Genomic DNA, 22,185 nt, shown 5'->3' with positions numbered 1-22,185 from the left:
GCGCCGCCAACTCTCGCGGGATCTGCCTGTTCGGTGTGAGGCTCTCTGGGAAGTGTAGTCCGGCCTAGGAGTGCTACACGTCGGTGGCGGCCCGGGCACGCCCCGCGCTGGCCCCAAGGGTCGCGGCCACGGCAGCCCCGGGTTCCCCGCGGCGGTGACCGGCCCGGCGCTCACCGGGCACAGCCCCGGCACCTGCCCGGACGGTGCTGGGGCCGCCCACGCCGCCCGCCCCGGTTCCGGCCGCCGCCGCCCCTCCCTCGCCCGGTGGGTTCCGGGTCGCACATGAAGGCGGAGGCGCCGCCGCCGCTCTCGGTAGGTGCTGCGGCGGGGGCGAGGGAGCGCGGGCCCTGGCCGGGCCGCCCGGCGCTCCCCTGCCGGCACCGGCTCTGCCGTTGTCCGGGGGGGCTCTGGGGCCCGCGGGGGAGCGTGTCCCGGCCCGACCCCCGCCGAGGCCGCGGCCCCCGCAGGGCTGCCCGCGGGCACCGGGGCTCACGGGAGGGAGCTGCCGCGGCAGCGTCTGCCGGGGGCACGACCCGCCCGGGCCGGGCAGCCCCAGCCCCACTCCGGCCGCGGCAGAAGCGCTGGGGGCGGCCGGCAGGGGGAGGCCGGCCCTGTGCAGGGCTGCCCCGGCCGAGGGGCGAGCACGGCGGCTGTCAGCGCTGCGAGGGCGATGCCAGGTACAGAAATACAGAAAGTCAAACCGTAACCCTGCCTGGCCTGCCTGTCACCTCTTGTCAGGGCTGGTCTGGAGCCAGGCTGCCTCAGGGAGCCGTGTGCCGTTCCAGGTCACCTTCCCCCGCAGGGAACACCGCTCATTCTGTCACTGCTGACAAATGTCTAAGCCGTGGGTCAGAACCCCACAGACCCCTGCCAGGACAAAATTAATGTGGTGAATAATATGAAAAAAGTCATGTTCATGAGAAACTGGAGCTGGAAAGTGCTGGAAGAGGCCCTTGCTCTCTTCCAGGTCATTTATGTGTTGTGTTTGGCGTAGAAATAATTACCTTCCAATTTTTTTCCTCCTTGTTTTTTAGAATACTTAAAAAGCCATGATTTAAGCAATTCAGTAAATCAGGTTGAAGTCTTGGCAGCTACCTGAGTTTCCCAAAATTCTTTGAGCATATTGGCTAATTTATAAATTACACAAAAATTACACAAAGAAAACATTGCAGTTCTATGAATGTGGGTAAGTTGCAAATCTGCTACAGATAAGGTAAAACACTCAAATTAGAAAGCTCATATTCTTTAGGTTATACTACTATTTACGGGAGGAAAAAATATTTTAAAATATCCATTTATTTAAGTATAGATATACTCCATGGTGGTGTTGTCATATACATTTTAAATGAGGTGCTTTATTCTGGATATGTCTTAGAAATAACTTGCAATGAGTTTTGGGGGAGGGGGGAATCAAAATCCCCCAGGTGTTTGCTGAAAGGAACGAATGCCAGCATTTGTGAGACAGCATCATTTGCAGAAGCTGTTTCCCAAGCCACACCTTTTGGTTTCCTCCCACTCTTCAAGTATACTACTAATGCTAGAAAATGAAAATGGCTCAGAAAGTCAATTCTGAGTGTGGTTCTGCTTATTTCCGTTAGTGATGTAAGGGAGGACTGTGTGTACAAACCAGACAAAAGCACATCATCATTTGGGTGCTGAAAAATAATGCTGAGATGTGATGTGATACCAGATATCCTCCTTTCTTTCTTTTTGTGGGGACGTCGGTCAAAAGGAGTTGTTTGGGTTGTTTCTTGTATCTGTAGAAGGTTCCTAAAATGGAATATTTTGGAATACTTATTTTTGCACAGTTGTGAATGCATAGAAGGATTCTGAAAGAATAATTACTGATAAAAGCTTCTGCCTTCCCTTTTCCTTGAAAAAACATGAAACTGGCTTAAGTCTTATCTACACATAACACGAACTCAATTGGCTTCTATGTAGCAAGTGCCCATTACAAATTATCACACAGTTGGTGAATTATTCTGCTATTTGCACTCCAGTTAGAATGAACAATAGTTTTGCTTTTCATTTTACATTGTTTGTGGCATCACATTTGTTTTCCCAACTATTTTGGCAGGCACCCAGTTGCCTCCCTTCCTGCACACTCCCTGACTGAGCTGCTGTGTGTTTGAGTGTTCTGTGCCTGTTAAAGTTGTGCTGCTCAGCCAGGTCCTGCCTGCAGATCTGCAGCCCCCAGGGCCCAGCAGAACTCACACTTTGCTCCTGCAGCTTGTCTTGCCAGCCTTGCAGCTGAAGCCTGCTTTAAATCCTAATCCTCGTTACTCCCTAGGGAGAGATGAAGGTGTGGGCAGCCTTAGGGCACAGATTTTCAGATTCCTCCAATGCATTAAGACTTTTAAGGGCCTAATGTGTTTGGATCCCAACCAACACACCACACTGGTTGCTCGGTGTCAGGGAAAGGCTCTGATGGATATGGCCTGCAAGAGGAGATCAAGAGGAACTACATAATTTTTAACAGCAAAAGCAAAGTCCTGCTGGGTGGGAGTAACTCCAGATATCACAGCAGGTGGGAGACAAGCCTGGCTGCAAGGCAGCTTTGGAAGAAGGGATCCTGGGGGTCCTGATGAGCAGCTAGTTGAATGTGATTTCTTCAGTGGGGTCCAGCTTCATACTGGGCTGTGTTAGCAAGAGTACAGTCAGTAGGTCATGTGAAATTATTATTTCCCACTCTGTTAAGCACTCATAATCCAAAAAAATTGGAATACTGTGGCCAGTTTTGAGCTCTCTACTGAAAGAAAAAGCTGGGAATTCAGTGGAAAAGCCATAACTTAAAGAAGGTACAAGCACCTGCAAGACAAGAACACTGGATTTTGCTCAGCACAGGGCAAAAAGAATAAGGGCAGAGCCAGCTGACATTTTTTAAGCTACCTAATGGGCACAGGACAATGTAGAGCCAAACTCTCCTTTGTGGTACAGCATGCCAGGGATGAGAGGCAAGTGTCACAAATTGCTGGGAAAAAATTCACACAGCTAAAGAAGAAAATTAATGTGGTGGTTAAACAATTGAGTTTTCTGACAAGGATGGAGATTTTGCACTTGACTAGACAAGGCTCTCCACATCCTGACCTGATTTTGAAGGTTTCCCTGCTTTGAGCACAGATTGGACTAGAGACCTCCCAAGTTTCTTTCCAGTCTAAATTATTCCACACTTCTAAGAAAGCAAGGGACCCCCACCAAGCTCGAGCCACCTGTCCATATGGCAGTAAGCTAAACAGATTTGGATACCCGACACCAGTGAGCTTGAGTTTATTTTGGGCACAGCTGATGCACAAGAAAATATCACTATCTGCGTAAAACACCTCTTTGTAGTGATGTAACTGACAGCCACGAGCTCTTGAATACAAAAATGTCTGAGTTTCCATAGAAACTAACTTGGTTAATCCTTCCTGCATCCAGCCATTTCTCTACAGTAAAGAATCAAGGCTGTCAGCAGAACTTTACAAAAAGACACCCCCAAACCCACACATGCACCTGACATTAGGGGCATCTCTCTGAGCTGGATGCTGCTCATACAAGGGGTGAGTACTTGGCTAGGTTTGTATCACACCACTCAACAGCAACAACAGGCTTCAGCACTGTCAATGATCTATACCATGTTAGAGCACAGCATCCCTCACCAGAAAAGAGAGGCTGAGTTAGCTCTAATGGCAGCACAGGAACACCACGGTGTGACAATTGGTCTGTGTTGAAAAATATCATTAGGATAGACATTGCATTCTTCTCTTCCTTATCTATTTTGCCATGCCTTTAACCTTTCCCCTCTGCTTGCAGTTGAGTTACTCCATTCCTAGACCTGGTGTTCTTAAAAGGATAAGGATTTGTAGTGAGCACAAGAGCAACCAGCATACCAGTTTCTCACCATTTTGCCATTGATCAAACTGCAGTGCATTCCCTAAAATCCTCCTGTCCCAGTGCCAACTTCCTCAGTCATAAGCCACATACCTTTATTATGAAAGCAAATGTTCTGTTGTTGATCAGAGAGGGGATTTTATTTTTAAAAATTACTATGACTCTTTTCATTGGTAGTTAATGTATTATTTCAGTTGAATAATCAGAAGCCTAAGACCTCTACTTTTCTTCATGCCACTAATCTGCAGAAGCATGTTGTAGAATTTGAATACAAGACAGCCACAGAGTTAGCTGCAGGTCACTGAGACACTTAGCTTTCACTGTGTCCATAGCTTATTACCAGGGATCACTGGTGATACAGTGAACTTTGTATATAATACTGGAAAGAGAAGGAAATACTCGAGTTCTTTGCTCCCTCCATTGCAAGGCATGGCTGCCTTCTCTTGGTTCCCAGATGGAATCCAGACACACAATGTTGAAGATTTCAGTCTACTGAAAAAGAGCAGTCTTGTGTTTCTAGATACCCCTGAGGGCTTTTCCATTTTTGGGGATTTTTTTGCCTGTTGTAATTTTTTTAACTCCTTGATTCAAAGTGACCAAACAGTCAACATCTTTCTACACTTGCCTCCAGACATGCCCATACAATTACTGATCCCATATGTTTTCTTCTTTGTGTACTGGAAACTCAATTGTAATACCTTAAAATTAATCACTACATCAACCCACATCCTCTAAAAGACAAATACAAACTAACATAACTGCAGGCTCAAATACATTGTGCAGCCAGCAAAAAAATGTCTAGCCTGATTTTTCTCTGCAATTTCAAAGTGGATAGAACAAGGACTTCCCTGTTTCTGCAGACAACGTCCCACAGCACGAGACAATATTTGTTATCTTTGCTACTGTTAAAGAAGCACAGTGAACTCAAAGAATTCCTCCTCTTTTCCACCTGCAGGGTTAGTTCTGCAGTACTGAAGCCCACTGCTAACAGCTGACCAGTACTGAGAAACTTTCTCAAGAGGAGAAGGGAAAGAAAACATGTTACTCAAATTTGTAAGAGCTTGTCTCAGTCACAGAGCTGTTTTCACAATAACAGAAATAAGAGAGCAGAGAGGCCTTAGGTACATACTACGAGAAAGAAGCTGACAGTAGAGAAGCTCAGGATAGAGGAACAAACCTGTTCTGTCTCTCTATCCAGAACTGTCCTGCTTACATTATATTTAGGCAGCTTTGGGTTGTTTTTAGGTTGTTTTTTCTTTTTAATAAAGATTAAGCTAAATATATTTTTTAGACAGCAACAAAGGCACAAAGCACACTGGTCAGACCACACAGTTTGTCAATGATGGACAAAAGACAACTTTTTTTTTTTTTTTTTTTTTTTTTTAATAAAGATTAAGCTAAATAGATTTTTTAGACAGCAACAAAGGCACAAAGCACACTGGTCAGACCACACAGTTTGAGAAGCAGGGTGCTGTGCTAACAGGAATATCCCTCCTCAGCAATTTTATAATCAGCATTTAGAACAATACCCAAAGAAATACACAAAATGATCCATCAGCTCAGTGAACACACTGCATTTAATCCAGAAAACTCAAATGCCAAATCCACCCCACTTCTCTTTCAAAGAAGCCCACAACACAACCCCACTGACCCTGCCACAGCAGCTGCTCTTGTACCTTCCTGCCCCCGAGCCAGCTGCTCCTGCTGCGGCTGTTGCAGAGCTGAGCGCACTCAGCTGAGGGAATCCTGCTGCCCACATCCCCCACAGCCACCCCGTGGTCTTCTACCCTCCTTGGTCTTACACCTCTTTTCTTACAGCTCCTGAAACTACCTAGGCAGGAGTTAAGAGGCTTTTGGCTCAATGAAGACTTAACCACATGTGTCAGTCAGACTTTATACACTAATACTACAAATGTTCACCTTTAATTTTTTAGGCTGGCAGCAGTTCATTAGGATGATGTACAAGCATGAGTGACCTCCCTGAGGGACAGTCCAGCTCACCAGTGACAGCTGGGGTATAGCCCAGGGGCAGGAGTTGGAAACAGGAGGTCAGGACTGCCAGAATTCAGAAAGGAGAGCATAGCAAAAAATCTGTAGGTTCAGCTGTTAACCAGCCAAAAATCAGCTGTGGAGGATGCTTCAGTGCACCCCCAGCATCTCTTCTTAGCCACACTGGATGGTCACAGCAGAGCTGGTTTGTTCTGCTCTTGATAATGGTTGTGGCATAATTGAAGTCTGTATCTACTCAAACGAAGTGTGAGATAAACTCCCTGCAGATCTCCACGACAGCCCCCACTTGTCACTGAGAGCTATTCAGATACTAATGCTCATACTGGCTACAGAATCACTAAATAATTTATCCTTTTAATGTATTTCTATTTTCTCTCTTTCATAATATCACTTAATCTTCCTGGCTCCAGTTACCACATTTGTAAGATCAGATCTCTTCTGGGGCTTTACTTGCTGAAAGCCTCATCCCCTTTCTGTTACTTTTTCAGATTATTTGGGTAGAGAATATATTCTGAACAGTAACTATCTACAGTCATATTAAATAAAATTAAATAAATAAAGGCTTGCATTATTATATGGGTTTCCCACTCTACCCTGCATGTATCTCTGTCTGTAACCTGATTCTCCTACAATACATTTCTTTGCTGACACTTGTTACAGGGCTTCAGTGGCCTGTGTAGTTTTATCTCTCACTTACCTTGCCTTGGCCTCTCTCCCACCAATGACTGCAGTATATGATATATTATAAGATTGTATCAAAAGTCATGCTGTTTCCCCTAATCCTGACATGTCCTTGGATTCAGAAAATAGTTAATTTGTTGCTCTTACTTCTGCTTTTTGATACAGTGATTTTTCTTCCATAGGGACTTATTTTGATACAGGTCTCTAAGACCAGGAAAAGATATAACATGTTTTGGAGCTTTAACCACATTAAACCACATTAACAGAGTTAATCAGTTCCTCATTTGGACCATACATCACCCTACTTTGGTTTTGCTGCATTTATTTTGTTTTAGTGAAATGGGAAATTTCTGATCAACATCATATAACACTCACTTGCCTTTCTTACTACATTATTTCCCTTGCCTCAATCCATCACTCTTAGTATTCCCCAGGAGGAAATTCAATGATACACTAATGTTTTGTCTGCTTTCATTTGATTTCTAGGGAAAGCATCAACTTGTCATGAAAAATAAGCCATTACTCATCTCTTCAGCTGATGATGGATAGTTTTCCCTCCCTAATCGACCTGAGTGCTCCCCAGAAGGCTGTGTTGTCAGAGCTCCTCTTCTGAGCTGCTGTCTTGGTTTTGCTGGCAAAGAGCAGATAAACATTAATACACTATCTCAGGGTATTTTCCATCCTATTCACCGTGCAGCACCACCTTCCTTTTGGTTTGGGCAGTGTAGGGTACCTTCCTCAGGCAGAAAATAAAAATGTTCATATTTCTTGGTGTCATCTGGGTAGCTCCTTCCTTGCTGCCCAGAATACCTGCAGTATTTTGAGATCTCCAGTGCTGCCCTCACTGTTTGTGGCTGGCACAATTAAACAATGGTTCCATTTATTCACTCTTTCTTTGGATTTGCAGGGTTTGTTCTCTTTTGCTTCCCTGACTGCTGCTAACCCCTTGGACTATCCCTTGTGGCACTAAGCTATTTCCTAGGCTGCTGAAGAGAGGATCTTCTGAATGTGTTAGCAGCCATATCAGCTCACTTACTTCCTCTTGCTAATGGGGGGTGGTTTCTTAATTCATGCTGACAACTGGATAGAGTCTATAAGCTCTGACTGCTACAACTTCTGACATTCTTCAAAGACAATGGACAGGGTAAATTACAGGATGGTAGAAGAGGACTCATGAGATTTTGATTGCTTAACCATAGACATGAAACACAATCACTTGCAGATAGCTTTTTACAGGTGTTTCCCAATGTGCCATAGGGGACCTTCCAGTGTGTCAGTGGCCTTTTACCTAGAAAAAGGTACAGGATAGCATTGGACAGTGCCCATTCTGGAGGAAATACCTCCTCTCTGCAGGGAATCACAGGGAAGTGGAAAGCAGTTGTGCATGCTAGCTTGAAATTGCCAAAATGAAGAAACTCACTTTGAAGCCTGCAGTTTCATGCAGTATTTTGCACAATTAAGGTTAGAAATGTGCTTAGCTACAGAAAATGCAAAAAGCAAACACATGGAGAGAGAGAGGAGATTCTGTGGTAAAATATTAAGAGAAAGATGGAAGGTACAGTTTATATTGCAGACAAGTTATCTGAGAATATTAGGCAGTTTGGAATTTGGCAAAATTTTCGTCCTTTTTTTTTTTTGCTGATGATGCAGAAATACAAAAGAAACAAGGGGTTTTGGTAATGGATTGGGAAGTGAAACTCTTGCTAAGAAAAAAAAATACCCATGTGACACATACTTAGCACTTTGGTGTGCTGATGTCCATGTGTGTGTTTTCAGTATAATTTGTCCAGGACAGAACTGTCTCTCCACTGACTGAAGAGTTGCTTTATTTTCTGTGACAGGCAAGGGTCGGAGGACCGTTTGTAAAGCAAAAGGCACAAACCTTTGCCGATTCTGTTGTCTCACAGATTTCATTCTGCTGCAGCTGGTGGCTGAGCATTTCTGCCTGGGATGGCGGAGGACCAGGAGCTGACTCAGGCACACAGAGCTGCACTGGAGCCCTCGGCGCAGCAGCGCAGCAGCAGCACTTACCGCAGCGCAGAGCACTCGCAGGCCCTGCTCAGCGGGCTGGTGTCCCTGCGCGACAGCAGCATCCTCTTCGATGTGGTGCTGGTGGTGGAGGACAAACCCATCGAGGCTCATCGCATCCTCCTGGCCGCCTCCTGCGACTACTTCAGGTACGCTGTAGCCACGAGCATGTCTGCCTGTTAGTGACATCCAAAGCTTCTGTCTGGGCAGACTCCTGAATCCAAAATCAGACCTGTAAGATGGAGCTGAGGCTGTTGTAGCCTCACAGAGAAAAGCAAGGCACAATTCTTACCAAGAATATTTCTGGGATTCACGTTCTCTGAACCTCAGAGAATGATCAAAACAATTCTTACCTCATTTGCTGTGCCTGTGTTTGTGCAAAAGTAGAATGCAGCATGGAGATTGTTTGCCCAAAGTGACGGTGTTTTGTTTCCTTGGCCTGTCAGGGCCAAGCGTGTGTGTGTGTGTTGGAACTGTTGGCTGACAGTCACGAGATTCTGTGCAGTGGAGTGCAGTTGAGTGCTTGGCAGATTCAGTTTAGATGTAATGTAACATAATGTAATATAATATAATAAAGTAATTAATTAGCCTTTTTTTGCTTTTTCTACAATACTGCCTCCCTCCTGTTCCTGTGTCATTCTCAACATAAGAGTGACAGGCTGTTTCAAAACACTAACTGTGGCTTTATTCATCTCTGTTATTTCTCTGCAGAAATAAAGCTCTTGTTCCTGCATACTGAGCTTGCCTCCACTAAATTCACTGTGCTACTTGGAGGTTTATAAAGAGGAGAGACTATCTGAACTGGTGTCTTCTGCTTAAGTGCACTCTAAGTGGCTTTTAACATATCCTTAGCATTGTAAGACTTTGCCCGTGGTGGTGATCATTTCATATTACACAAAAACTCACTGGAGGTGGGTCACTGTTGTGTGCCTAAAGGGTGACTCACTGGCCATTAACCAGGCAGTCCCCGGGCAATTTGATGAGCACTTCCTTTGTTTTCATAGAGCAAACACTCAAGTCAATCCAGACAAACTTCTAACTGAAGGAAGAACTGCTCTACCTTGGAAAAAAATTCCCGCTGTCCCTAGTTTCTCTGTGTTTCCTCTTCCCCCACACCCACAGTGTCTGCCTTTGACCATTGACTACCCATATATACTGGGTGTGTATTTAAGTCCTTCACCTGTGAACTGTACCTTCTAGGTTGCCCCTACTGTTTTCCTGCACGATGAAGTGTTACTTTTTTAGGTCCTAAAGGCCTGTACTCTTTACTTAGAGAAGAGGTAATCACATTAAAGTGTCTAGCTAGGTTTTTGTATTTCTGAATATTTTTTATGTTCCCAGGACAGCATAAGATGAGCAAACTGGAAATAGCTTCAATGCAAATCTGCCATAGCACGTGCCATTGTCTGTTTTGCAGAGGAATGTTTGCAGGAGGATTGAGAGAGATGGAACAAGAAGAAGTTCATATTCATGGCATCTCCTACAATGCAATGTGTAAAATCTTGAACTTCATTTACACTTCTGAGCTGGAACTCAGTGTGAACAGCGTACAGGAAACCTTAGCTGCAGCCTGTCAGCTTCAGGTGAGATACTGAGAGATGTGACAAAAGAGAAACAAGAAACAAAAGCAGTGATGAAAGAAACAGAAAACTTGGATATGTGGTTAGAGGGAGGGTTAAGAGGGGAGCAGGAGCATGGGCATAAGAAGGATTTCTGGGATGCTGTATCCACTGGAAGTAACTGTGGAAGGATAGGAACAATGAACGGGTACTTGCACATCTCATTTTTGCCAACGGTTTAATTAGTTAAAACATTACTCATTTCATCTAGAGGAGTATTTTATATAGCATTCACTTTCACTGATCTGTTTGTGAAAGCTTCCCTGAAACAGAATATCCTAGCCTATGGTAAGGAATAGGGTTTGCTGCTCAGAAATTGTGCTTCTCAAGATGAGTCCACAGGCACATGACCTCTCCTGACCCCATCACTACAGGAAATCCTGCCACTATGGTTTGCACTAAGTGCAGAGTTCATGTGCTTTTAAGACAAGGTTTTTTTTCTCTAATTTCCCCTGCAGCTAACTGCTGCACAAGGCTTTGGTATTAAATCTTAAACTTTATGAGTGCTTGCTTTGCTTGGTTTTTACACACTTTGTTAGCAGAGGGGCTCCTGGACAGCAGTTAGTTCTTTGTTCCTTCTGTCAGATACAACTTCAAATTGTGTTCAGAAGACAATACTAAATATTCATTTTCCTTTCCAATGGCTTCCTAGGCTCTTGAGTGAAATATTTGTTACAGATACAATCTTTGATACAGCATGTCTCTAGTGCTCTGGGAAAGCAAGTACATGGTGACTGTAATCACCATGTCCCGTGTGTGTTTTCCTGGCTGCTCCCAGGCAGGCTGCAGAGCAGGCAGTGCCCAGGGTCCCAGGTGTCTTGGAAGGCACATTGCTGCTGCACCTGAAGCCAGACTTATTCTTGCAGTAGAGCAGGGCTAGAAGAGCTGTGTTATATTCACCCACATACCCATGCTGAGTTCTCTTTCTCTGGGGAAAGGTGAGTAGGGCACAAGTGACCATGGTGGTCAGACTTGTGAGGAGAGCAGCCATTTTGTGGACAATTCCCTTACAATCATCCCAGGCTTCAGTGCCCTGTCTCTCAAGTGTGGGGCAGGTGGTGTCTGAAATGAAAAACCTCTCTCTTTTGCAGATTCCAGAAGTCATTAAGTTCTGTTGTGATTTCCTCATGTCCTGGGTAGATGAAGAGAACATCCTTGACGTGTACAGACTAGCTGACCACTATGACTTAAAGCATTTGAGTGAGCAGCTGGACTCCTACATTCTGAAGAACTTTACAGCTTTCTCAAGGACACAAGTGTACCGACAGCTGCCCCTGCAGAAGGTCTACTCCCTTCTCAGCAGCAACCGTTTGGAGGTTAACTATGAGTTTGAGGTTTATGATGGAGCACTTTTTTATCATTATTCTCCAGAGGAACTGGAGACAGATCAGGTCTCCCTGATGGAGCCCCTTAAACTACTTGAGACAGTTCGTTTTCCTCTGATGGAACCCCAGATCCTGCAAAGGCTTCATGACAAATTAAGTCCATGTCCTTTAAAAGATACAGTTGCAGATGCATTAATGTACCACAAGAATGAATGTCTTCAGCCAATGCTTCAGAGCTCCCAGACACAGCTGAGATCAGAGTTCCAGTGTGTGGTGGGATTTGGAGGGATGCATTCGACTCCATCCATTGTCCTCAGTGATCAAGCCAAGTATCTGAACCCCTTATTGGGGGAGTGGAGGCACTTTACAGCTGCACTAGCCCCCAGAATGTCCAACCAAGGGATTGCTGTTCTCAATAATTTTGTATATTTAATTGGTGGAGACAACAATGTAAGTGGTTTTCGAGCAGAGTCAAGGTGTTGGAGGTAAGATAAGGATAATCCTGCTATTAATTTTATTGCCACCCTGTTGCCCATTTCTGAGCCAGTAAGCCAGCAGACAGTCAGTACACTTGCCAGCCAAATGATCAGGAACTGAGCAGGAGCCTCACTGAAAGAAAACACAAGAAATGAGCTTCATAGTAAGTTCAGGAAGCTCCCAGCAGTGCTTATGAGACAAAGCTAAGCCTGACAGTGTAGAAACAGCTACTCATTCAAGAGTGCTACTGCTGCTTCTTTCTGCCTTGTTGGAGGAGGGAAGTATTAAAGGTGTGGGAAGCAGTAATGAGCCTGAACTCTAGGCTGTCTAGATGTTCTCTAATTAGCATTTTCTGCAAGTTTTCTATGTGTAGTTTTTGTCCCAGTACAAAAGGATTTAAAATAAAATGCTATTACTGACAGATTTTCAAAAATCTGTGTGCACAAGAGTAGCATTCCAGAGTCCTTTTATACTGCTGTGTGACAGGGAAGAGCAGGAGGGAGGAGCAGCTTTAGACCTTCATGCCCATTACGTTGCAAAAACAGATATAAAACCTTTTATCTTTATATTGTGCTCAGTTTTACAAGTCTTAGCTGAGTTGCTCTTATTTTATGGCATGCATAGTTTCAATTTTCAACCAGTTTTCTCTGTAACTAAAATTTCCAGATGAGAGAGATAGTTTGACATGAAAGTGAATAATGAGATTCACTTTAAGCAGCAGATATTTGGGGAAAAGAATCAAAGAACCCACCACATATTTATGCCCTTCTCATATTCTTGGAGATCCAGATTCAGTCTTTGTGCTATTTTTAGACTGTGTTACCTTGTAGAATGGCTTTGTGCAAACAGAGATTGTGGTATGTAACCTGACAGCAGTGTACAAGATAATGGAAAACCTGGGCTTTGATAGCATGATTGTGTCAGCTGAAGTACATCTTCTATAAATAGAATAAAACAACTTTGCTAATAATAAAATGCTGACAAGGCCAAATTTCACATCACTTAGAGATGAGCTCAATTTCAGCTGAAGACAGTGCAGTAACCCACATCCACGGAGCTGTCTGGTATTCCTGCAGTGATTCTGCAGCTGCAGGAATAACTTTCTTCGATCCCATTCTTTTACAAGGTATGACCCACGACACAACAGATGGTTCCAGATCCAGTCCCTGCAGCAAGAGCACGCTGACCTCAGTGTTTGTGTCGTGGACAACTATATTTATGCCGTCGCAGGCCGAGATTACCATGAAGACCTGAGGGAAGTGGAGAGGTATGATCCTAAAACCAACACTTGGGAATATGTGACACCCCTGAAGAAGGAGGTAAGGAGTGCATTAGCCACACACACTACCACAGTCCCCCAATTCCTGATTTAATCTTGCTAGATGTTTTTCTCATGTGTAACTTTTAATTTGCTGATATTCAGATGGAAAGCAGTAAACTCTGTATATGGAGTAAATGGATGACAAGCAAATGAAATAATAGCATATGTAATTTACATTTTCCAGTTAAATGCTTATTTTTCCTGTTTCTTGTTGATTTTGCCTGCACCTTTATTGTGTTAATCCTTAAAACAATTAATAAAACAAATAATAAATGTGTGTCATTGCTGAAAATATAAAAAGCCTGAATTGAGTGCTACTAAGCAGAATAACTTGCATTCCTGATAACACTGCTTGTATAAGAAAAATCACCAATAAAAAGGCTTCCAAGTAGATTAGGGAGTAAAGTTATAGTATGAGAAGGAACAATAAAGACAGAGAATGCTGCAGTTCTGGAAGTTTTAGAAATTCCAGTGTGTTTCATTCAGAAATTCACAATAATATCTTAAAAAGAACTGTATGTAAGAAAATCCTTTCTGCTTTTGATCTCTCCATAACTCGTGAACAATGTCGCTCCCTTCATGTCTATTCCCTGCTTCAAACCTGGGAGAAATACACAAATGCAGAGCTCAGGCTCTTGCTTTGCCATTGGTGGTGGTGCAGGTGTACGCCCACGCGGGAGCAGCGCTGGATGGGAAGATGTACATCACCTGTGGGAGGAGAGGAGAGGACTATCTGAAGGAGCTGCAGTGCTATGACCCGAGGACTGACCGCTGGGATGTGCTGGCAGACGGCCCCGTGAGGCGGGCGTGGCACGGGATGGCTGCGCTGCTGGGCAAGCTCTACGTCATCGGGGGCAGCAACAACGACTCTGGCTACAGGAGGGATGTTCACCAGGTGAGACCGTGTCACACCTCTGTCTTTTCTTGGCTTCTTGTGGATGCTGGCACTTAGGTGTAATGTATTTCTCCTACTGAGTATGCAAATAAAACTGCGCGCTCAGCTAGACGAGCTCTTCCCCACTCACCTGCAGAACTGGCAATGATTTATTTACTGTTGGCTGTCTTGAACTCTTGGTCTCACCCACAAAGCATTAAAGCTCTAGCACTTGGAATTCTTATCAATTTTGAAACATCTCTGATGGATAACTTCATTGGCATGCATATGCCCAGTAAGCAGCACATCAGTTAAATTTACTTTATGTTGTCTTTACATTCACTTTTTATAAGTGGAGAACTTTTGAATTACCAGTGTGCAGAGCTGTTAAGGATATGTTGGATGGCAGTTCTATAATGCAATTAAAATGTACAGTATGGTAAGGGACATCTGGAGAGAATTCTCTTGAACCTTATTCCAGCTTCTAGAACGGCTAGAGACTTGAAAATATACAAAAAGTAACTGTTTTTATAGAGCCAGTGGAGATGGCAGAATTAAACCTAGCTGAAGAGTGTGTCTGAATGATAAGACGGTGCCTACAAATGAAAGCAGTTACCCAATGAAATCTGAAACTCTCCAACATATGGTGCAGAGACAACTTAGCAGATTTGTCATATTTGTATGTTCCAGCATTTCTTCTCTAATGCAAACAGGTGAATTATGTCTGGGCTTATATTAGCACATGGCTTATATTAGCACAGGTCCCCATCTCTTTCACTTTTGTATACATTTTTGGAATGACATACAACTGTTACTCCAGCAGCAGGGTCAGAACTTGTGATTTCAAAGCTACGTGGCAACTATGTACAGTTTTCTGCTGAGCACTGTACCTGTATTAGATAGTCACATGCTGTATCCACTATCAACACACTGTCAAAAGACTGATGATATTCTTTCCTAAATAGTTTACCTTATGGCCATGCTCTGTCACTAGGATACAAGTCCAGTTTTGCCTTCTCTCTTTTCTTTTTGTTTTTACAGGTTGCCTGCTATAAGCCAAGCACTGATCAGTGGACAAATGTATGTCCACTTCCTGCAGGACATGGAGAGCCAGGCATTGCAGTCTTAGACAACAGGATTTATGTCTTGGGAGGCAGATCCCACAACAGGGGAATCCGCATGGACTATGTGCACATCTATGATGCAGAGAGAGACTGCTGGGAGGAAGGACCCCAGCTGGAGGATGATATTTCTGGGATGGCTGCCTGTGTCCTCACGTTGCCCAGGGCTATTTTAATGGAAACAGAGAAGTGGCTCTCAGAGTGGCATGCAGACCGAATGAAGCATCATCTTGACTTTCCACCAGAAGTTATGAGTGTATCAGACTGGGAGGAATTTGACAACTCAAGTGAAGATTAGAAAACTTTAATTTTTTTTCTTTTTTTCTTTTCTGCCAGTGGATGAGGAAATTAAGGCTTGGGGAAAGTACTTGAGAGATTTTATATGTCTTTCTTATATCATAAAAGTATTTAAAGGTTTTAAAAATAAGTGTTCCGCACAAAATGCCATTCACAGTCAATATCTACCCATCTGCAAGTGTCCTGCACAAAATGCACTTACAGTCAGTACCTGCCCACCTGCCAGAAAGCAGTGTTTTTAAAGTAACCACACAACTGCCATTTCCCCCCAGTTGTATAGAGGTTCTTGTAGTTTGAAAGAGGCTTTTCTCAGCCTTCAGCATGGACAGAAAAAAAAAGCACAGAAGGCTCAGCTTGACTAGCTTCTTTCCTTCCAGCTTTTAGCTCAAAATAGCTTCTTGAGATTTTTTTTTCCTTTTCTTTTGGGTAATAAAACTTCCTAGCCAGCTTAATACAGGAAGGTAACACCTAGTGCTGCCCTCCTGTGCCAGGTGTCAGACAGCTTGATTAGTTTTTCAGCAAGAGTGAACATACAGAAACAGGAAGAGTAGCAGGAAAGTCTGAACCTTCATCTCATCTGGGCATGCAGCCATCCTTGTAACTGGCTGAGAGTCTGTGAACTGACACCCACTCCTGAACTTCTATACTGCAAGTTCTGTCAACACAGTGGAATGAAGATTTCTAGAAAAATCTCTCTGTACAGAATATGGCAATCTCATCATTCCACTGTCAGACACATTTCATTGTTCTCAACCATAAATTAATAAATTCTTGTCAGTACTTTTTTAACTGCTGTCTCCGTTTTATTAACAGTGATGTGGTGGCTGAAAGTTTCATTATATCCTACAGCAGGACTGGCAAAGTTACTCCAGCCTGGGAGATGGGCAATTTTTTCATTCTTTTATTATATACTTTACAAGAGAATAAAGAGAACAGAGATTGGTTCGCCACAGCAAAAGAAAAAAAAAATGAGATAACAAGAAATATTGAAGATTACACTGGTCCAAGACTGCAGTAGCTGAACTAATGCCAGGAACTGCAGCTGAGAAAGATAAGGCACAGTAAATCCTTCCTTTTGCACCTTAAAATAATAGGTTCCTGACTCCCATCTTGCTTAACATTAGGTTAGAAGCTGATTTAAAGTCTGACCCAGTGTGATACTGAACACTGAGATCCTTCCTCTTGGAGGGGTGGAGTAATCACTGCAGCAGAAAATCCTGAAAAACTCCCAAAAGCTTTTAAATCTTATAGCAGTAATGGACTTGCAGAAAGGCAAAACCAGTGATAATCAGAGTGACATGGGACTAGGCAAGTGTCATCGCATGTGACAAATACTGCACATGGATGTGCTACTTCAGAGAAATGCAGTAAGTTCCTGGATATTCCCCCTACTTGGGGGTATTGTTTATGGAAGCAAAGATGATTTCAAAACAGACCTCAGTTACTCTGCTTTAGTAGACTGGGCTTCTGGAAAAAGAGTCAAGAGTATTTGCACATTTGTTTAAATAAGTTCAATAGCTTTTCCTTGTTAAGAGGGGCATTTGTTGGAGTCCATTCTTCAGCACTCTCAGTTTTCACCTCCATCTCTGAACATTTGCCAGTTGGCAAATAAAAGACCTGGTAACTGCAGAAAACCCTGATCATGAGCTTTTTCAGAAAATAATTTTTTGATAGTGAACTCTGGACTGAACACAGGGTCTGGAAATACAGACTTTATTACACTGCAACATTAGAGACTGATAAATATTCCTTTTTTGCCTACAGTGTTACTTGTAATGTGTAGGAATTAAATGTAGCCTTCAGATGTAAGGACATACCTCTCTGACCTGGTAGTCACTGGAACCACTCCTTCCAGACTGCAAATGGCAATTTGTTCCCTCTGCAAACGAGTGATTAAAGTGATTGTTTCTGACATCTAACTCAATGCAGTGCATTTTCCATATGAAGCAGCACCTCTAGACAGACCAGTGATTATACAAAGATATAGGGTTATGTTATTTAAATGAAACCTTACTTAGCCTCTTTAACAATGAAAAAAGGATTAATCACTTTGTCTAGTTCCTTTTCCTCTGTGTACCACTAGAGGGTATTACTCACTGTTACAAACAACCAACCTGAGAGGCTAATTCTTAGATTACATAGGAGAACAGAAGACATTAATGAGTAATTAATGAGCCAAAGAAACATCTTGAGAAAACTTTGGGGTGGAGGGGGTTTCCACCTTCTACTCTGTCACTCCTTCTGTATGTGAATACTGATTTCTAGAGAGCCCATCCATTATTCCATTTATCAGCATATGCTATTTTGTGATTGCATTATTCTCTAAATGTTGCAGTTGGATGCTCTGCAAAGCTAATGAATATAAGGCTCAGAATGCATTTGCAAGGAAATTACTTAAAGCAGATGATCATCTACCTTAGCACTACATTGTTTTTCTCCTTTTTTTTACTTATTGGTATGATAACCCTAAGTTACATGAACTAACCCTAAGGGCACGTAATTTTTGATAAAAATATAACTTTTTGCTTTCAGCCCCAAAATTGCTTCACATCTGAGCAAAATGTGACTGTTGAAAGTGAAGTATGCACTATCTTACTTGCATGTATTTAATTTAGGTAAAAAACCACAGAGTTTAGCTCAAACCCTCCTAATAATTTTTTTAGCAATAGCTCATTTTAGGCCAGCATGTCCTTTTTTGAAACTCGCACACAGGCTAAATAATAATAAAATTCCTTTGCTTTAAAAATGTCAATTTTCTCTTACTCAGCAGACATAAAGCACTTCTTGTTTACTACCATTACCTACATAAACAAAATAGGAAAGATTTCAGGTTTGATAGCAGGATTTTTCAGGTTTCTGCAGGAAAAATTACAGGTTGTTACACAGAGCTGTAATTATTATTGATTGGTTTTCATATCAAGAATGATGCTTCAGGAACTGAACTTTCAGGAGCCCACTTAAGCTTTCTGTTACCTTAAGAAAACATTTACTCATAGGGATTTCCAGCTGATTCTGTGGGTTTTTTTATTTAAAAATTCTCTGGTGTCCTAAATATGTCAAGCTTGTATCTGACAGTAAAAGGTTTTTGGGTTTTTTTTTTGGTTTTTTTTTTTACAGTAAGCTCTCTGAGCTGGTATAAAACAAGACATTGTGGACAGATGGACAATGAACTAAGAAAGCTTTAAGTTATTTCTGGTCTGTGAGAGAACAATCAAACAGCTCTTCCAGAACTGAGTGATCAAAATACCAACACTTAAACTGCTGATACATTAGGAAGTCCAGAAGAATAGTAATTAGCTTCCTTGATGATCTATTTTCCTATTTCCTGCCAGCACAGAGGTAAAGCTGTACAGGCATATTTGCCAGATTTGTAATTAGTGGACTTGTATCCTGAAGTATTTCAGCTTCCACATTTGCAGAAGTGATTGTGATTGCTTCAGTTTTGTTTCATAACTGCTTTCACTACTGTATTTCTTCTCCAGCTGTCTACTTCCAAATCCAACTTATCCTTTCCCATTTTCCTCCTAGTTTAAATTAGGGTTGTTAATTTTGCATTGGAAGCATACCCAGTACTTGATTTGAAACAAAAGAAGGATTCTTATTCTGTACCCTTGACAGAAATTTACTTCTCCATCCTTAGGGATGTGCCACATATACAATTTATTTGGCACTCAGCCCAACTGATGGGATCAAAAGCTTCTGGTGAAAGGAAGAAGGAACAGCTGGGCACAGGGAAAGAGGTACAGGGCCTTCTCAAGGGAATATTCTGCCAGCTGAGGTTTTGTTTCATGGGCAGCTGATGCACTTTTGAGGTCCCCACCTCCTCCACTGCATTAAAACTGGCCATGCTCAGCTGCCAACAGGTAAAGTCAAAGAGCATAAAGGTATTTATATGAACTAAAAAGGTAAAGTGGTACCAGACATGCATCCATTCTTCCTAAACCAAATGCATTTGTAGGGATATAATACACCTGAGATGATTGTCTGTAGTCTAGGAAATTGAAGCCCAGTCTTATCAGAAAACATTAATGATGAACAAATCACCTTTTTCTCATATGGAAGTAGAATGTGGGATCTTTTACCTAAAATATCTGGTTTAGTTTAACCACAGTTGCTAAAACTGAGGTGGGAATTACTTGAAGGATGCACACAGCCTGCATACATGTAAGTTCAGAACATCTAATTTGGAAGTTCCTTCCAAACTGGAAACCTCTCCATGCCTTAGAATCCTCTCTGGATGGGAAGGTGGGTGTGTTGGTTCTTCAGCAGCAATCCAGCCCCACACAGTACTGCACAAAAACTGGTTTATAATTAATACTACTTATTTCTGACAAGTTCCAACTATTTTGAGATTCTAGTATTATCTGTACAAAATGGAGGCAAAATCACTGTGCATATTTGATTTTTATTTTAACAAAAATTGTAATTCAATCAAATGAAGCAGCAGGAATTTTTTTTACTTTTTACATACTATGAGTTACTAAATCTGCTGCTAACTTACAGCTTTTGTAATTATTTTTAAATGTTATTTAGCATATTATTGCAAGTCCAAGTGCTGTCATTTAATCTGTATTTTGGCCATGGTCAAACAGAAAACAAGCCAGATCTGTTCAAATGACACAAGAAAACATCTTAACCTTCATATTCTATTGTAGCCTGTCTACAGGTATTTAAAACTGACTCTTACTGGCAGATAGAAGCACTTAAGCCAGTAGGAATGGATCAGAGGTATAGCTTCTAAGTAAAATTTCCTAGTAATGGATGAAATGTTTTTGCATAGATGTGAGTTTCTGGCAACTGATGGGAATTTTCAGATGTAATTATTCATCTCTAGGTCACTGTTTTGCTGTACATGACTAACAGCTGTTGTTTTCCACCCAGGAGATGGCTGTATGTCAGCGGCTGGTAAAATGATACCTGCACATGGAGTCAGGGGCTGCTTTAAGATCCTTTCATCTTAATGATGAGACTTTTCCTGGATGGTTTTGTCTAAAACATGACACTGGAGAAGTCTTCCATTTGATGGAAGATGATTTGAACTCTGTTAAATGTCTGCAGAGACACAGACCATATGTTCCAATCCAGACACCTCAGCTGGCACTGGTTGCCAACGTAGGATGAGGAACAAAAAGGAAAAAGATGACTGTGTAATGACTGAACTTTTGGAAAAGGCAGGGCATGAAAGAAAGACAGCAAAGCTGGAATAACACTGCACAACAGCCCAGTTAAGAGCTTCAAGACAGGCATCTTAAATCCATTTCTCCATTTTAACTGACCTTTTTTTTTTTTTTTTCCCATGTGCTGCTTCATTTCACGTTGCCAGCCCTGAAGCAAAACGAATACCAAAAGCACTAATGAGACGAAGTCACAAGCCTGAGCTAAGATCACCCCGTTCGCAGAGGTTTCTACACCTGCGGGGAGCAGTGCAGCTGTGTTGTCGCGCCCTTGCCCACCGCGGCTGGACGGCCCCGGGACGTGACTCACAGCTCGGTGCCTGTCTGGGCTCTCGGCGCCAACCTCCCTCTGAAATTCAAACAGCTCATCCGCACCATGTGCCAAGCGCTGCCCCCGAGCCCTGCTGAGTCCTTTCCGGGGTTTCCTTCCTCTTCAGCGGCTGCCGCACCACCTTCCCTCCCGCCTGGGCCACGCTGGGCTTCCACCCCGTTATCTGGGAACAGGGCTATGAAGAGGCAGGAAACGGCCCCTCAGAGCACGTAGGAAATTATCTCGAGATCAGAGATGATTATCACAGCGGGCCCTTTTGTTCCTTAAAAGAAAATTAACTAGTAAAAACCAGCAAAACCTCAGGGAAGGTGGTGTCTGTCTGCAAACCAGGCAGACAGGGTGCTGGCACCCCTCAGATCCAGGAGCAGTGAGAGCGGCCCGAGGCAGTCCCGGGGCACCGGGGAGCAAAGCCTGCGGCTGGGCGGCACCGAGGAGGGAGAACGTGCCGAGAGGGATGGGGAGAAGATGGAGGGTCCCCCTCAGATACCTTAAGGCCAAGGGCTGGGGGTGACCCGCGTCAAAGCGCGCCTGCAGCACCGAGGGAGCCCTGCCCTCTGAGGAGATGCGGCAGGCGCACAGTCACCCCCGCCTCACTCACCGCCCCGACCGGGGGTGCGCCGGGGACGGCCTGAGTGACTGGCGCGGAGAAATGGGGAAGAGGCGGCTCTCCCGCTCCGCGGGACCCCAGGGCGGGGCACCGGGGCACGAACCCCCCGCCCAACCCCGCCGCCTGCCTCCGTCCGGCCCCCGAGGCGGGCGCGGCCCCGCGCGGCCGCCGCCATCGCCATGGCGCGTGCGCGGGGCGGTGTCTCGGAGCGTTCGCGCGGCCCGGCGCAGCCGCCATTTTGGAGCTCGGCTCGCGAGGGGAGGAACCCGCGGGAGGACGCGGCGCCCGGCGCTTCTGCCTCCGCCGTCCCGCCCCGAGCCGAGGCGGCTCCGCTCGCCGCTCTCTCGGGTCGCCTGCCCGTGTCAGCCGCCGCTGCTCTTCGTCACCCGCCTGGCCGGGCCCGCCGCAGGCCTGAGAGAGGCGGGAAGGATGCCCTGCACACCCCGCCGC

The 22,185-nt window shown here is 43.9% G+C and overlaps 1 protein-coding gene across 5 annotated transcripts; it reads left to right on the top strand.

The window, feature by feature from the left end:
- Nucleotides 1–174: 174 nt before the first annotated feature.
- Nucleotides 175–16,412, top strand: KLHL22 (kelch like family member 22). Of its 5 annotated transcripts, none has more exons than XM_041488665.1 (7): nucleotides 175–312; nucleotides 8,469–8,738; nucleotides 10,007–10,172; nucleotides 11,300–12,018; nucleotides 13,137–13,329; nucleotides 13,993–14,226; nucleotides 15,247–16,412. In XM_041488665.1, exons 2-7 carry the CDS (start codon nucleotides 8,512–8,514, stop codon nucleotides 15,622–15,624), a joined length of 1,917 nt encoding a protein of 638 aa, XP_041344599.1. In that variant the 5' UTR covers nucleotides 175–312; nucleotides 8,469–8,511; the 3' UTR covers nucleotides 15,625–16,412. The 5 variants fall into 5 exon arrangements, with proteins under 5 accessions (XP_041344599.1, XP_041344600.1, XP_041344602.1 ...); XM_041488666.1 differs by having other exon boundaries at nucleotides 180–312; nucleotides 8,486–8,738; XM_041488668.1 differs by lacking the exon at nucleotides 175–312 and adding an exon at nucleotides 386–677 and having other exon boundaries at nucleotides 8,486–8,738.
- Nucleotides 16,413–22,185: the final 5,773 nt, after the last annotated feature.

This window comes from Pyrgilauda ruficollis, unplaced genomic scaffold, assembly GCF_017590135.1.
Source record: "Pyrgilauda ruficollis isolate IOZ18807 unplaced genomic scaffold, ASM1759013v1 scaffold9, whole genome shotgun sequence".
Taxonomy (NCBI): Eukaryota; Metazoa; Chordata; class Aves; order Passeriformes; family Passeridae; genus Pyrgilauda; species Pyrgilauda ruficollis.
This window is presented reverse-complemented; position numbering and strand designations above follow the sequence as displayed.